This window comes from Solanum tuberosum, unplaced genomic scaffold (genome assembly GCF_000226075.1).
Source record: "Solanum tuberosum cultivar DM 1-3 516 R44 unplaced genomic scaffold, SolTub_3.0 scf00131, whole genome shotgun sequence".
NCBI classification, from domain to species: Eukaryota; Viridiplantae; Streptophyta; class Magnoliopsida; order Solanales; family Solanaceae; genus Solanum; species Solanum tuberosum.
Genome location: NW_006239054.1, coordinates 387008 through 404267, shown reverse-complemented (window position 1 = coordinate 404267; position 17260 = coordinate 387008). Strand labels below are relative to the sequence as shown.

General features: G+C 35.0%; 1 protein-coding gene across 2 annotated transcripts; it reads right to left on the bottom strand.

Annotated features, from left to right (window-relative positions):
• Positions 1-6374: 6374 nt before the first annotated feature.
• On the bottom strand, positions 6375-12901 carry LOC102604526 (uncharacterized). 2 transcript variants are annotated; one of them, XM_006350894.2, is made up of 5 exons: positions 12664-12901; positions 11293-11582; positions 11118-11207; positions 7021-7361; positions 6375-6911 (listed from the first exon to the last, which is right to left on the bottom strand). In XM_006350894.2, exons 1-5 carry the CDS (start codon positions 12845-12847, stop codon positions 6647-6649), a joined length of 1170 nt encoding a protein of 389 aa, XP_006350956.1. In that variant the 5' UTR covers positions 12848-12901; the 3' UTR covers positions 6375-6646. The 2 variants fall into 2 exon arrangements, with proteins under 2 accessions (XP_006350956.1, XP_006350957.1); XM_006350895.2 differs by having other exon boundaries at positions 6794-6911; positions 7016-7361.
• Positions 12902-17260: the final 4359 nt, after the last annotated feature.

Genomic DNA, 17260 nt, shown 5'->3' with positions numbered 1-17260 from the left:
TACTAAATGTTGATAAAATCTGCACTCAGGCCACCATTGACGAGCTTTGTAGAAGAAAAAGAAGAAACTAATAGAGAGCAATTGTGTTGTGATGAGATTTTTTATTATTCACACTTCTGAACTGATCCTTTCAATAATGGATCCACTTATATACAGTGCATTTACAAAGTTAGTTACTAACTAACTTATCCACTTGTCAACTTCTAATTGGAAACTTAATAACAACCTTCTTAACTAACTAATCTATACACAGTTATCAACTAACTATTCCTTTATTTCTACACTCCCCTCAAGTTGAGAATGGAAAATGTTTTTCATTCCTAACTTGACCAGTAATGCAGCATGTTGTTGACGACCCAAAGCTTTGGTAAACACATTTGCTGGTTGTTCCTTACTTGTAACATAGTTAGTTCTTACCAAACCTTTCTGCAATTTTTCCCTTAAAAAATGGCAGTCAATCTCAATATGTTTTGTTCTTTCATGATACATAGGATTGGCTGCTATTTGTAATGCAGCTTTATTATCACAATATAGATCAATTGGCAACTGCACCTTCACCTGCAACTTTTGTTACAGCCCTTTTAACCAAGTCAATTCAGCTACTGTTTGAGCCATGCACCTATATTCTGCCTCAGCAGAACTTCTAGATATAGTGTTTTGTTTCTTAGCTTTCCATGAGATGAGAGATGTTCCCAATTTGATACAAAAACCAGAGACAGACCTTCTAGACATAGGACAAGAAGCCCAGTCAGAGTCACAATATGCTTCTATCTTTTCATCCCCTCTACTAGACATTAAGAGACCAAGCCCAGGTTGACTCTTGATATACTTCACCACATGCAAAGCAGCTTCATAATGAGACCGTTTAGGAGCATGCATAAACTGACTTAAGGACTGAACAACATATGATATATCAGGCCTTGTGATTGTAAGGTACAAGAGCTTTCCCACCAGTCTCTGATAGACACTCCTGCCCTCCAAAAGAACATCCTCAGATTTTTCAGAGAATTTACGATCATACTCACTGCTGGTTAGTTTCATGTTCTGCTCCATTGGTGTCCACTTAGGCTTTGAACCACTCAATCCAGTCTCTGAGATCATTTCCAGAGCATACTTCCTTTGTGATAAGAGGATTCCCTCACTTGACCTGTCAAATTCAATTCCCAGAAAATACCTCAGTTCTCCTCGGTCCTTCATATTGAAGTTTTTATGCAACTCAAGCTTAGCTCTATTGATTTCTTGTAGATCAGACCCTGTGACAAGCAAGTTATCTACATAAACAATAATCAACACTAGCTTGTTATTAGCCATTTTTGTGAAAAGAGAATAATCATGCTTACTCTGTGTGAAGCCAGAATTTGTTAGAGCTTGTGTCAATTTCAGGTTCCACTGTCTAGAAGCCTGGTTCAGACCATATAAGGATTTGAGTAGCCTGCATACCTTTGACTCCCTCTGGCTACTAAAACCTTGTGGCAAAGCCATGTACACCTCCTCAGAAAGATAACCATTAAGGAATGCATTGTGGACATCCATTTGGAAAATAGTCCAATGCCTAAGGGCAGCCAATGCAATCATAGTCCTAACTGTGGTCATTTTTGCTACAGGGGAGAAAGTATCATGTAAGTCAATGCCTTCCTTCTGAGTATACCCCTTAGCTACTAACCTTGTTTTAAACCTTTCTACAGTCCCATCAGCATGATACTTTACCTTGTAAACCCATCTAGAACCAATAGGCACCTTCCCAGATGGAAAATCCACCACCTCCCAAGTATGATTATGATCTAAAGCCTCAAGTTCAAGCTTCATAGCTTGAATCCACCTAGGATCCTTAACAGCTCGGGAATAAGAAGTAGGCTCAGAAATAGAAGAGAATGAGGCAAGAAAAGCCTAAAATGGATAAGAAAGATGAGAATATGAAAGATATGATTGAATAGGATAAAGAGACCAAGAACTAGCAGAAGTAGAAGAAGTAGTAGATGGCAAAGAATGATGAACATAATTTGTGAGCCATATAGGAGGCTTAGTAAGTCTATTGGACTTTCTTAAAGGAACAGGAAATGTAGCATCATGTGAAGAAACAACAGGCGAGGAGGAAGAAAAATTAGGACAGTCAGGATGCTCATCAGGAAGGTCTAATGAAGGTACATGAGGAGAATCTGGCATAGTAGTAGTAGAAGAGTCCTTAGAACCAGGAAGAAACTGTGACTTAGGATGAGAGAAAGGAAACATATTCTCATGAAATGTAACATCTCCACTGATCATAAACCTTTCTGCAGCAATGTCATATATCTTGTAACCTTTCTGAGCAACATAACACCCCATAAAGACTCTTGTAATAACCTTGGAAGAAAATTTGTCATGAAAAACAGGAATAGTAGCATAACAAAGACACCCAAGAGTTCTCAAATGAGACAGCATGGGTGGTGTACCATGAAAAAATTCATAAGGTGAAATGCCATTTAGGACAGTACTAGGAAGCCTATTGATAATATAAGTGCCGGTAAGTATACAGTCACCCCAGAACTTGATAGGTATATTAGCCTGAAACCTAATAGCCTTTGCTACTTCTAGGAGATGCCTATGTTTCCTCTCCACAACCCCATTTTGTTGTGGAGTATGAACACAACTACTTTGGTGAATAATCCCCTTGGTTTTTAAGAAATTAGTGCATAAAGTATTAAAAAACTCAGAACCATTGTCTGATCTCAAAATTTTTACTTTGGTAGAAAACTGGTTCTCAACAAGAAGAATAAAATCTTTAAGCAGCACAAACACATCTCTCTTAAGCCTTAGTAAAAAAGTCCAAGTCATTCTCGAAAAATCATCTACAAGAGTAAGAAAATACTTGAACCCATTATAAGTGGGAACCCTGTAAGGCCCCAAAATGTCAGCATGAACAAGATCAAACACAACTGAAGTTTTAGAAATACTAACAGGAAAAGGCAACCTAGTCTGCCTAGCTAAGGGACAAACAGGATAGTGACAATGGCCAACATCATCTAGTAACCTAGTTATTACAGGTATCTTTTTCAAAACAGAAATGGGGGCATGGCCTAGCCTTTGATGCCATTAATATGACACAGAAGCAGATACTACAGTACTCATGCATTTGAAAGGAAAGCTTGTAGCTGGTGTTGAAGGACTAAGGATGTATAAGCTACCCTCTTGTCTACCAATCTCTTTCACCTTGCCATTTTAGAGGTCCTGAAAGAGACAAAAATCAAGGTAAAAATGTACGGAACTATTAAGCTCTCTTGTATACCTAGCTACAGACAATAAATTGGTGTTAAACTTAGGTATACACAGAACATTGTGAAGAGTTTTAGAGGGTAACAAACTACAGGACCCTGTATTTGTAATCTCTGTGCTATGACCAGTAGGAAGATGAACATAAGTAGGTTTAGATGAAGGAATTGGATTTATCAGTGAACTCAAGGAAGAAGTCATGTGATTTGAGGCTCCACAATCAATAATCCAACAGTCTGATTTAGTGGATACCATACCTGCCATATTGGCTACATCTACTGGTGAATCTTCCTTGTCCTCTCCTTTATTCTTCTTCTTTAAATCTTCCATCATTTGCACAAGCTGCAAGTATTGATCATTGTTGAGACCTTGGAAGATAGAACCTATACTACCATTCCTTGAAATATGCTCTTCCTGATTCATATTATGTGTTGATGGTTGATCATAAGAGGTCTTCCTTCTATTATTGTTAAACTTGAACCCTAAAGGATATCCAATCAATTTGTAACATGTTTCTCTAGTATGACCCTTTAACTTGTAGTAATCATACTTTAATTCTGTGTTTGGATTCCTTCTAGGTCTCATATTAGAGATATTTGCAACAATCAAAGAGCTGTGAGTCCCTTCTACTGGTGAAACGCCCAAAATTCCATTACTCCCTCTTTGGATCTCTTCTTGAATCAGCATAGAATACGCTTGATCCAAAGTAGGAGTAGGTGTCATCATAAGAATTTGACTTCTTTGTGGAGCATAAGTCTCATTTAGGCCCATCAAGAATTTCATAAACTTCTGTTGATGCAAATAAGCTGTGAAATTCTTAGATTTATCACAATCACATGCTGGAAAATGAATTATAGACTCAAGTTCATCCCATAAATCATTCAACTTGGAGAAGTAAACAGAGATGTTTTGAATCTCTTGAGCAATCCTACAGATCTCCTTGTGAAGCTGGAAAATCTTGGTTGCATTTACTTTATCCAATCTTTCCTTAAATGCTTTCCAAACCTTGTGAGCACTTTCAGAATATACAATGCCTTTTCTCAATTCTTGAGTCACAGAACTCATGATCCATGACTGTACAATCGCATTACACCTATCCCACTGATGTAACTTGAACTCATCCTGCAGATACGTTTCTCTCTTACAAGATCCATCAATGAAACCTACTTTATTCTTTACTAGCAGAGACAACAACATCGATCTACTCCATTATGAGTAATTATCAGTTCCTGTCAACAGCTGAGGAACGAGAGAGATACCTGGTGTATCTGAATGTTGCATATACAGTGGGTCATTGCGATCCAATTGAGGAATTGTTCTTGGACCTGTTACTCCAGTACTAACAGATGCCAAATTGTCTCCCATTGTTGAAAAAAACTTTGAATCAGATAATCAGTAAAGAAGAACAAGAATTTCAAGGGAGAAAGAAAAAAAAGGGGAAAATCAAGAAATCAAGAAGACGATGAAGAAGCTCATCAACTATGGAACGCACTGTCACCGTGCTCTGATACCATGATAAAATCTGCACTCAGGCCACCATTGACGAGCTTTGTAGAAGAAAAAGAAGAAACTAATAGAGAGCAATTGTGTTGTGATGAGATTTTTTATTATTCACACTTCTGAACTGATCCTTTCAATAATGGATCCACTTATATACAGTGCATTTACAAATTTAGTTACTAACTAACTTATCCACTTGTCAACTTCTAATTGGAAACTTAATAACAACCTTCTTAACTAACTAATCTATACACAGTTATCAACTAACTATTCCTTTATTTCTACAAATGTTCTTTTAATATTTGTCATTTTACAAAACCAATACATAAATAATACCATTCTTCCTATTTTATCCTTGAAAGTTATTAGCCTTGAAATTATGAATTTGACCAACATAGAAAAATAATCTATCAGAGTAATACTCATGAACCATAACTCATAAGGGATTAGTATTCATGCAGTATATGAAGAGGCATACACATTAATTATATTCATGCATTTTATAAACCCCATTTCTCATAAGAAACACATATTTACAGCAAAAAACAGCAGTAGATTTTTTTTTTATAAAAAAAACAGAGTTTTAATGGCGAAACAGAGAGTTTCGATTGATGTAGCTGAATTCATAACGACTATATGTGTAAATAAAGAATCCAGGAAACATAAATGCCGTAGAAATTCAAGTGAAAAGAAATGGTTCTATGTATGGTTACAAAGACAACAATAACAAAGTTGTTATACCAGTTGTTACTGTAAGCTTTTACAGGCTTGTATTTCTATCTTGATATCGAGTTTTGAGATTCATCGAACATTACCTCCTGCAAAACTTGGTGCTAATGTGGTTAGAGCTTGTAATTTGAAAGAAGCTGGAATTGATGAACAAAATTGGGCAATTCATGCTCATTCTGGTATTGATTTTGTTGCAAGTTATCGTCATTCAATTCGAAAGCTATGAGCAGTTTTCAAATGCGAAGTCAATAGCTCAAGCTACTCGAAGCAATGCAGTCCAAATTCAGTACAGAAGACTGGGGGACTGAATTTATTGGAAATGCAGAGAGACTGGCAAAAATGTTTGCTGCTGCTATGTCGGAGTTTTGGATAAGGAGGACTCTGATGGAAATTGAAGTCAGTGTACAGATTGAAATTTTATAGTTAGGGGTTTATTGGGGGTGGGTTACTCAATATTCTTATCGGGTAAACTATTAACCTGTTAAGAATTTTTTATGTACTGTTTTGGATAAATATGTTAATCTCGGATAGTTGAATATGATTTGGTTTAAGTTCATCTAGCAAATGAACCGGCTCATGGATCATTGGATTGTGTAAATTTTATTGAATGAGTTTGGTTTAATTAGAAGTATCCTTTAGAGAAATATTATTCACCATCTGTTAGATGAATAAAGTATATATGCACCATTAGTTAAATGATGAATGTATGTATGCTTGTATCCTTTTGTTAATGAGAAATATGTCTGCTCTAAATCGCAAAATTAAGGGTTATATAATTTCCCATTTTCCTTTGAAAAAATAAAAGTGGGAATAATGAGCAGCTTATTCACTTTGAATGATAAAGTTTTGCTATGTCAACGTGCAATATTCATCAGACATAAGTCATAGGAATATTTAAATAATTTCAACATGTAATATTTCATTTAGACACAACGGGAACGAATAAAAGGTTGACAAGAAAGTTGCTCAGATGGTAAGCTCCCGCTACCTCTAAGGCTGTGTATTAGGAAAAGGCTTGGTGGCGTTTCACTTTTACTCGCACTCTTGAATTCATGTACTTCTCAAATTTTTAGTATTCGTTCTCAGAGTAAATACAATCATAACTACTAATGACTGATTCTGCAACTAGACGTACCTTGCTTACAAAGATTGTGTTACAAGAGTAATAAAATCAACCAAGCCATTGTTGACACTTTCGATCCCCACTGCCTCCAACAGCACGACGGATGCTGATCTTCTCATTTGCATATTTTTCCTGGAGATGCTCGAAAGCATTAACATCAAGTTTCCCGGAGACAGATTTCCCTTGCTTCCTCCGAACTTGCTGTTCACGGACAGAAGCCCAAAGTTTCTCAATAGCATCCCTCTGTCGGGAGGTGAACCTTGAAATGTTATCAAAGGCATGCTTGACTAAGATGTCAATAGAGGTTTGGCACCTGACAAATAGAAGTCAAACCCTATGAGAAATTGTAAGATAATAGGGAATTCGACATTTTAATTAGCTGAAAGACATAACAAGGATTAGATTGTCAATAGATACTTGACCATGGGGTTTTGTAACGATTAGCTGCAATTTCTAAGCAGGAAATCAAGGCCTCTCGCTGTGATCTCAGGAATCTCTTGGTTTCTTCTTCTTCTTGTCCTTTTCTTGCTTTTGTCGATGTGACCCTCTTCCCCTTTGACCTGTCATCTTTCTTTGATGTGCTTGGAATCAAATCATCAAGTCCAAATGGATCACTCTCTTCCTTATTATCTGTCTGGGCGGCTTCTTCATTCACGGCTTCTGTCTTTTCTATCAAAGCAGCAGCCTCTTCTCCATCATCATCTTTAGTTGCAACGGGAAGATTTGAAATTGTTTCTTTAATTCTGCCTGTTGCTTTTGAAAACTGAAATGTATCCAAGCAGAGAAAAGAAGAAGATAAAAAATATTGTCATACTTCGAGATAAATGGAGGAAACAAATTTTAGGACAAATCACAGCATAGTAGCAAATTTTGACCAAACTCTGTGTTGCTTGGACGGTGTGGGCACCCGACACAAGTGTGAATCTAGAAATTAGATTCATCAGGTGTTATGATAGGGCCAATAGATGTATATTTCGACAAGTAATTGAAATTTTAAGGTAAAGCTAGTTCAATTATATTTTTGTAAGCACTTGTATTTAATTTAGAAAAATCAAGTATCCGATCAACCTATGCTTATTAAGATAGGTGTATTTAAAGCATGCAAGTTAGATTGACCAAGTTAAGTGCGGCTCCCATACCCACACACACTCAAATCGTGTCGGATCGACACAAGTGCAGCAAGGATTCTGAATGATCTAAGCAACACAGACCAAAATGGTCTCTCAAATATATCATTTGATGCAATTTGGTCCATAACATCCCTCAGACTAAAGCCAAAAGTGAGAACTGTTTCTCTCTAAACTAACAGACCATCAAAACTAACAGACCTTATATGAAGCCTGTCTTACTCAAGACAATCTTAACATCAGAAGAATTCAAATGGTGCATAGGTATTATATGTGTCAAATGGAATCTGAGAGTGTGTGTCATCTATTTCTGCATTGTACTGTAGCAACTAACATTTGGAGTTATGTTTTTCTCAGTTTTTGGACTTGCCTGGGTCATGCCAAACAGTATCAAGGAAGCTTATAAGAGCTGGTGTTCATGGAAAGTTGGGAAATCCATCAAAAGATAAGGTCAATGGTGCCTGGTGCTATTTTTTGGTGCATTCAGAATGAAAGGAATCGTAGGTATTTTGATGTACTTCAACTCCTAACCATACTCTTAAAGGATGCTGTTTAATTAACTTATTCAGTTGGTTCAAGCAGTGCCCTGTAACAAGTACTGATCTTTTTCTGGATTTTATTTGCTTCTTAGTTGTCTTGTAAATTTGTGTACAGGAGCAGACATCTCCCTTTTTGTTGTAATGTTTTCTATGCATCTTCTTTGATGTCAATATAACGAAATTCCCTTACTTCATCAAATAAAAGAAAACCATACCATCAAAACTAAAGGGAATTTGCACATGTGCTGGTCACGTGACCAGATGAAGACAACCCGTCTCTATTTCCTTGCCTAAATTAGCAATGAGTATGGCACAGTCGAAAAGAAATCCCCAAATGAGTGATGGAAGACAATAAAATTGGGTTATCCACAAAAGATCACGGACAATCTGCATTTCACATTCATTCAAATCAAGCTAACAATTCTCAGGGACGAAAATGAAAAGCAATGACAATTAAAGTTAATCACTCTGCATATAGCATTCATAGACATTAACTTTTTCACTTATAAGGGTTCAAATACATTAATGTCGTACTGAGTCAGAAAGTGTACTTAAATTCTCTAAGCTACTGGTCTACACAGAACAATATTATTTGCTCATGAAACAAGTCAAATTGCAAAAGTACAAAAATTGAGATGATCTGAAATCATTTCAGTTAGAAGTTTGAATATCCACTACAATGACTGATGTGTCATGGAAACCAAAGTTATTGCAAGAAATAGGGATAGAGGACGTAGATAGAAAATAGTAGAAAGAATAAAAGAAGTTAACCAGAAGATAACTCCTAAACTTGTATTTACAACTTCCTTACTTAAAAAACAACTTAAGTCAATCCACTTATAGGGAGTGTCCAACATCAATCATTCTTAGCCTCATTTGGACCTGAGGGATATTATGGTGCTATTTCAACTCCTGGCAACTCATAACTGCCAATGCTCTTTTTTGGCTTTTCTATTTTATAGATAAGTCAGTAGAAAACAAATTACCAGAACACTCCCAAATTGCATCTGATACTGTTTCTTCCACAAAAACATGCCACTTCTAAAAATATCCCTCTTCTTCAAGTCTTAACCCAGACCATCATTAAATGTCCATTATTTGATCTTTTTACAGTTCACAAAAATCATTGGAGCATTAAGAGTTTTACATGCTAATCAAGGTTATCCGTGTTTTCCAGATCCCACGATGTCGTTTTTGTCATAAGAAAGTAATACACAGTTTAACCACATAATCAGGAAGAGTAATAGTATCTGAGAGCCATGCCAACTATGAGAAGAGGGTGCAGTTTCAAATTTCAAATAGGTTGCCATCTTCCCTGTATGGTTATTTTTTATGAAAAGTCATCTTCCCTGTAAGGTGCCAATCATAACTTGCGGATATCCCCTTTTTTTGCATGTGGAGTAAACCAAAAGGGTAAGATGCAATTTGTCCATTTTTGTTCTGATAACAGCATACTATATGTTTCGGATTTATTTACCGACTTTTGAAGGGCATTTAAACATTCATTTTCAAAATTATTGGTGTGAAACACAGAAACTTGCTAAGTATAGCCTTGATGCTTTCAGACACCTGCATCCAAGCCCCTCCTGCTGTGATAAGTTAGGCTCATAACATTTCAACTCTTTCATCTTAATTTTTGTTAACTTGAATTGACAAAAATATACACCCCAACGAAGCCATTAACCATTTTAATTAGTTGTACACTTTGCCAAAAATGTTATTCAATGGTGAGAAATGAGAAGTTCAATTGATTATTTATATTTTAGCAAGGTCAATTAAAATGTCACTTGTACTGAGTTTGGTGTTCTTTCTTTCTTTTCCACAAACACAAGTGAAATTGTTCTGCGTTAAAAATTCGATTGAATAAAAAAACCTTTAGATTAGCTATAAGGTCAAATCACACCTCACAAATGCTTCCTGTGAACCTAGCATTGAGTTGTAAACAATTTCCCCTCATTCTGAGCTAAGACAGCTTGGAGGGCTAGTTTTCAGATTTACAGTTCACCCAAGCTGAGCTGGTTCACAAGCAACTTGAGCTTAACTAAACTGGGTGTCTGCTGTTTTAAAGTTCGAGCTCAAATTTGTAGAGCTCGTTTGGCAGTCAGCCTAGCCAAGTAAAAAGTTATAAGGTGAAATCACATGTTACTACTTTATCGAGAAAAAAATCACACTATCACTGGTGTCGTAGCAATCCATTCTACATTTTTTTCAGTTCCAAAATGTAGCAGTAATACTTCTATTTTCGATGTTTCAATATAAGCCAAGTTATCATGATGTTGTCACTCTCAAGGGGCAAGCCATCACCAAGCCTCAGTTGAATTGCATTGAGCTTGACATAGGTCCACCTAAGCTCACATAGGCTCCCTTATTCAGATTGATAACCTAAAGCTTTCCTTTCTCACCTAAATAGTTAGCAGGACCTTATTAGTTCTCAACTTCGCTTTGTAAAATAACTTCGTGAAACTACATGCTTAGGCAGTTGGAGAGATTTACACTCTCTTCCTTTTGAATCAAGCATGCAACTTTGAACTCCTTAGTTCCAACAAGAGCAACTGTGTTACTGTGTCAAGAAATGCAGAAGCTTTATAAAACTCCTCGGTGAACTAAATACTAGGCACATTGATCATACTCTAACAGAAGATCATGTCGCAAAGAATCTTTGAGAAGAAAAGTTGCTCGCTAAAGTGCTTTCATAATACTTTAACAAAACGAGTTCCTTCAAAGTAGTAGATTGAATTCCAGAATAAAAATTAATGACTCTTACTGATGAACTGCATAGAACTCTTGCGGAATAGACTTATCAAAAATAAAAAAGGAATTCTACACTGCAAATAAAATGAGTCAAAAGCATACCACGAAACTGTCGTCAGTCAAGAGGTCATTAGCCACCACAGCCCTCATGGTCCATGTAGTTATCATATTTTGCTGTTTCTTTGAAAGACACTGCAAGCGAAAAATCTATAATCAGATATGTTCCACTATAAGATGTCCGACAGAGACACTTGTAAACAAATGATGAACTGCTCACCTCAATTGCATCTTGCGCAGCTGTGAATAACTCGTGGTAATCTGCTCGTACAGAGGGCTCATGACAGGCGGTGAGTGATGACATTGCAGCTTCAAGAATGGCGAAGAAATGGTCACCAGTTGCAGGCTTCACACTGCCAGCCTGAATCAGCTGCATCGCAAGCTTTGACGCCTTGCTAAACTTTGAAGTGTTCTTTATATGTGATGCTATTTTTTGCATGGCTTCAATAACTTGCGTCTCCGAGGCATCGGTGGTTGTTTTAAACCTCAAACGTTTTTCAGGAGCAGAAGCTGCAAGTCAACAACAGCTACTCAATACCTTACCCAACTCAAATATTGACTATCCAACAACAAACAAATAGTAACAAATTAGAGGACAATGAAAGCGAGAAATGCTCAAAAAGTGAATTGCTAGAATATGTGTAACAGAAAGAGGATAGATAAATCCATGAATTATCCATCAATCCTAAAATAGTTGGGGTAGGCCATACGAATTTTATATGGCCCATTTCATACCAATACTAAATCACAAAAAGATGAAATTGCATAGATTCATTCGCTTCAGCTTTTATCACTAGAAGTTAGAACGCAACGAATGGTTTCAGATTGAAGCCTTTCTAGCTCCCAATTTCAACTTTCTTGTCAGTACCCAAAGTTGACATGAAGGATTAGAAAATTAATCAGAAAATCACTATATATACATATTAAACTTGTGACCATCAATGAAAAATCTCACTAATGAGTACCCAAGAGTGTCGCCAAGTGGTCAATAAAGTGTGTTGAGCATCTTAAGGTCTCAGGTTCAAATTCTAGCAGAGACAAAAACACTAGGTGATTTCTTCCCATATGTTCTAGCCTTAGTATTTTCTTCATTTTCATTATTTCTTTCTCTATATCACTCAAGACTGTTTTTTCTTGAGCCGAAAGTCTATTGGAAACATCTTTACCTCTAAGGTAGTGGTAAGGTCTACGTACACTCTACCCTCTCTATATGTTGTTGTTGTATGTTAAGTGGACAGAGTTACATCGTAACTATTTGATGGGATGTAGCAGGTATCCTGTGGAATTAGTCTGAGTATCACAAAAAAAATCTCACTAATGAAGGGATCAAGAATCCTAAAAGGAAATCTCTAAACAGATCAAAACATACTAAATTTTCAAAGTTCCAAAGAAGAATATAGCTCAGAGGCCACAACTCAAATGGTAGCATCACATCTCAAATTACACAAACCAGTTGTGTATTCCCTGTTCCTTCTTAAGCATGTATATTAAAAGGAAAAAAAAACTCCAAACAACCAGAATTGAAGTATAGAAACTTAAATTCAAGTCATTCACACCCTATTTGATCATTAAGCAACGAAAATTGACCTACTTTCAGATTGTGATTCTGCAGATGGTTTAGTACGTTTAAGGGCACTCTTCAGAGCAGGAGCAGGAGGAGGAGGAAGAGATTGTCCTGGTGCCGGCGACGTCTCCGTAGTAATGACGGCGGCACCATTGGCGGAAGATGGCGGCGCAGCCGGAGGAGGCAAATCTTCGAACAGGTCTCCGGCCATTTTGTGAAGTACTGACTACTGAGCGTGCAAGAGAAAGAGGTGTTTTGATAGTACACTTTTAATCATATCTCTTTAAAAAGGGAATATTACTTTTTATATTCTTTAACTTTTTATTAATGTATATTTAAAATTATAAATTTCAAATTTCAAATTGTTTGCGCGAATTAAATTATTTTTAACTATGTTCAAAAAACTACTCTTATTTCACATGACTCTTAAACTAATTCATGTTGAACTGAGAGAACAATAAGCGATCATACATGAATTGGGAGAACAATAAGCGATCACATAAAGAGAGAAAAAACACAATTCTTGTTGTTCAATTGATTCATTGAGCTTTGTTTATAAACGTTTCATACATTCGAAATAATTTTTATCAAATCATTTTGAATTATGAGAACTTTCTCAACGGGATACCGTCATTGAAGAAATAAGCTACAACTAGGATGAATTGTAAAGGGGGTTGGTATATTGTGGTAATTAGTTCCTTGATGGGATGTAACATAAAATTGTAAGTTTTTTTCCCAAAGGTTCCATCAAAGGGGATTTAAATAGATAAGTCAAAGGAGCATGGAGGGGTGAAATCTGACTTCTGCATTACAAAATTAGGAGTGAAGGCACATTCTGACTCTCTAACTTATCAAAATAAAAGGAAAGAAAAAGGAGGAGGATTGCTCCTCGTCACATAAACTTACAAAAAATTCTAAAATTCATAGAACTAGAAGCAACCAAACAAAATTTAGCTAGTGTTGAATATGAAGTTGCCCTTCTTCACTTGAATTCTAATGTTGGGCTTGCCAACTACATCATTCTTCAAGGTGGATGTAATCTTAAAAGCGGTGAAAATGAGTTGTTTTGCAATGTTCAGCCATATTCGCGAGCAAATCAACTATAGTGTTACCTTCTCTGAAGGTGTGAATGAAAGAGAAATGACCAAGTGAACTTATGGATTAAATCTGTTTAATATCATCTTTGATATGTCAAAAGGGGTTGATCATACCTTTAACCATCTGAATAATTAAGAGAGAGTCAGACTCAACTGTAACTTTGTGAAAACTATGATCTAGACACCATCTTAGGCTAGCTTTTAGAACTAGAGCCTCAACTGAATTATTTGAACAAAAACCAAAATAGGCACTGAAAGCCATAATCATTTGTCCAACATGGTTCCTAAGAACTCTTCCACCTTCAGCAATTCTAGGATTTCCTTTACTACAACCATCCATATTCAGTTTTAGATCATTATAGTTTGGTCTCTTCCATTTCACCAATTTAATTTCTAGCTTTAGTGTGATGTGATTTGTGATATGAGAGATACTGATAATAGAGGTGAAAGTGGAAGCTCTCGAAATTGAGGATTAATAATCAAATAGAGGAGGTTGGAGATCTGATCAATGATTCTAGGAATATGAATTCTAATACCTTCACGTTTGAAATTACACCTACATTTCCAAGTTTCCCAGGAAATAATAGATGGAAGACTCTAGAGAAGGGATTCATGAACATTATTGACAGGTTTGATCAACCATCATTTAATAATCTTAGCCCTGACATTCTTTTTAGAGCTGTGACGGATTCCACAAGCATTAGAGAAATATTTTCAAAGAATACATGCAATGTCTCCGACTCCAAACAAATGATTTATAGTTTCATTGGCTCCTTCTGTACAACAATAGTATTTTGAGGGTCCATGAACCTTGATTGTAACTCAAATTTTGAATAGTTTAAGAGGAAAATTGTACAAGGTAGACCATGATTTTTTTCTCCTAAATAATGAGTTTTTCTACGTGAAAGATCATATATTGATTTACTTTATTCCGCTCTCACTTTTTGCATAGTTGTTAAAGAACTCAGTACATAGATGACAACATAAATTAACACATTCTATAATAACAAGTTCTTCAATGCCATTAATAACACATTGGCCACAAAATCATTACTCCAAAATAATCAGATCTTGTTGTTAATATTGTATAGCAACCTTGCAAATTCAGATTTCTCATGTAATTGTTTATCTTTCCTACTTTCACTTTGGGTTCTTGAAGGCAAAGGAAATTGAGTTTGTATCGAAACTTTAGAGCCTTTCAAAGGCACTTTGAGTCCAAAATTATACTCCTAATGTCCCATGAAAGAGAGCCATTTGGTTTGAATTTTTTTGGAAAACAAATTTCTTAAATTAGAAAATAGTTTCTCTTGTTGAAATAAGGAAAACGAGTTTTATTAATAGCATTTTATATTAATTGTCTCCTTCATATCCCCACACTCCACTCTTACTCTACCCACGTCTCCACCTTTACATCTATAATATTTGTTAAATTATATATATATGTATTTTTAAAATAATATATTTTTTACGTACTTATTAAATATAAAAAAAAAACAAATTATAAAATTTAGCTATTTTATTTTCAAGTTCAAATGAATAAGTAAAATAAAGTGAGGAAACATAATGACAAAGTACATCAATTGTTCATGAGATTTATTCTTCAATTCATCATCATAAATAGGGAACATATATCGTGTATATAGGACAAAACTTGATGCCCAATTTTGAACAAGCACTTAGCTATGTGTGTGTGTGTGAATTTCATGTTTGCATTGTGCTACACTACATTGTAATTACCAAGGTCTTGATTCTTGAATATGTTGCCTTTCACATGTAATTTGATCAAGTACTTGTTAAATTTCAGACAAGGTCTTGGTTTTATACTCTGTCTGTTCATGTTTATTTATTCAATTTGAATTTTGCATGTTTTTTATATAATGATTGTGGTTTTGTACCTTCCATTCTTGATTGCTTATTCAGTTTGGATTTTGCACGTCTTCTGAATAATGATTGATATGAGAATTTTATCATAATACTTATATTAATTGATATTTAATTTTAGATTTTTAAAAATAATTAATTTGATGTTAATAATAAAATATGAAAAGAATATATGTTTTTCTCTTGATATGTTAAATTTACGCGACAAGCTAAGTAAAAGTAAAAATATATTTTTAGTATAATGGACAAGTACAAGTGAACGAAAGGTATACTACAAACCAAGTTTTTTTCTTTTCTCTTTTTCTGATGGAGCTCACTGTTGAAATTCTATTGACATCCAAATAGATAAACAATCTAGGGATATCAAATGGCGCGGATTGGACTGAAGTGGGATAAAACAGATTGATTGAATAAATGTGTGAAAAGTTATTTGGGCTAAAATGAACTAAAAATCATATTATAACCCCTCCACTTCAGAGTGCTTCTCACCCGCCATCAACTCTCTGGTCTCCCCATGTGAGGCATGCAGCCTTATTTGACACTACTAACTTAGTCGAACCCAACACGTTCAATTCTTACTAAGTTTTAAATTTTTTATTTGGTTTCTCATAATTTGTTTAAGTAAACCTAAGAAATTTTTTTCCTTTATTATAGTTATATATAACATATCAAACAAAAAAAACTCTTTTTTAAAATTATTTAGACAGTTTCTTATGGATGAATTTGAATTATATATATCAACTCATTTTTTCAATGAGTTAAATCAATCGAATTAAAACAAATCGAGGTAATAATAAAACAAGTCATTAGCTCATCTAAATCTAAATATATTGAATAAATCATAATTTTATTCATGTTCAACTGTCCGTTTATTGTTAATAATTCTTCGACATTTGTGGAAATTAGTGGCTGCAAATTAAGCAGATACACTTATTTAAAGATTGGAGAAATGAATGTCTCTGAAGTGAGTGATGGATGCAGAGCGGAGTTTATAGGCTTAACCTCATGGCCTAATATTAACAACAAACTTCAATGCCTTTAATAACACATTGGCCACAAAATCATTACTCCAAAATAATCAGATCTTGTTGTTAATATTGTATAGCAACCTTGCAAATTCAGATTTCTCATGTAATTGTTTATCTTTCCTACCTTCACTTTGGGTTCTTGAAGGCAAAGGAAATTGAGTTTGTATTGAAACTTTAGAGCCTTTCAAAGGCACTTTGAGTCCAAAATTATACTCCTAATGCCCCATGCAAGAGAGCCATTTGGTTTGAATTTTTTTGGAAAACAAATTTCTTAAATTAGAAAATAGTTTCTCTTGTTGAAATAAGGAAAACGAGTTTTATTAATAGCATTTTATATTAATTGTCTCCTTCATATCCCCACGCTCCACTCTTACTCTACCCACGTCTCCACCTTTACATCTATAATATTTGTTAAATTATATATATGTATTTTTAAAATAATATATTTTTTACGTACTTATTAAATATAAAAAAACAAATTATAAAATTTAGCTATTTTATTTTCAAGTTCAAATGAATAAGTAAAAATAAAAGTGAGGAAACATAATGACAAAGTACATCAATTGTTTCATGAGAACATATATCGTGTATATAGGACAAAACTTGATGCCCAATTTT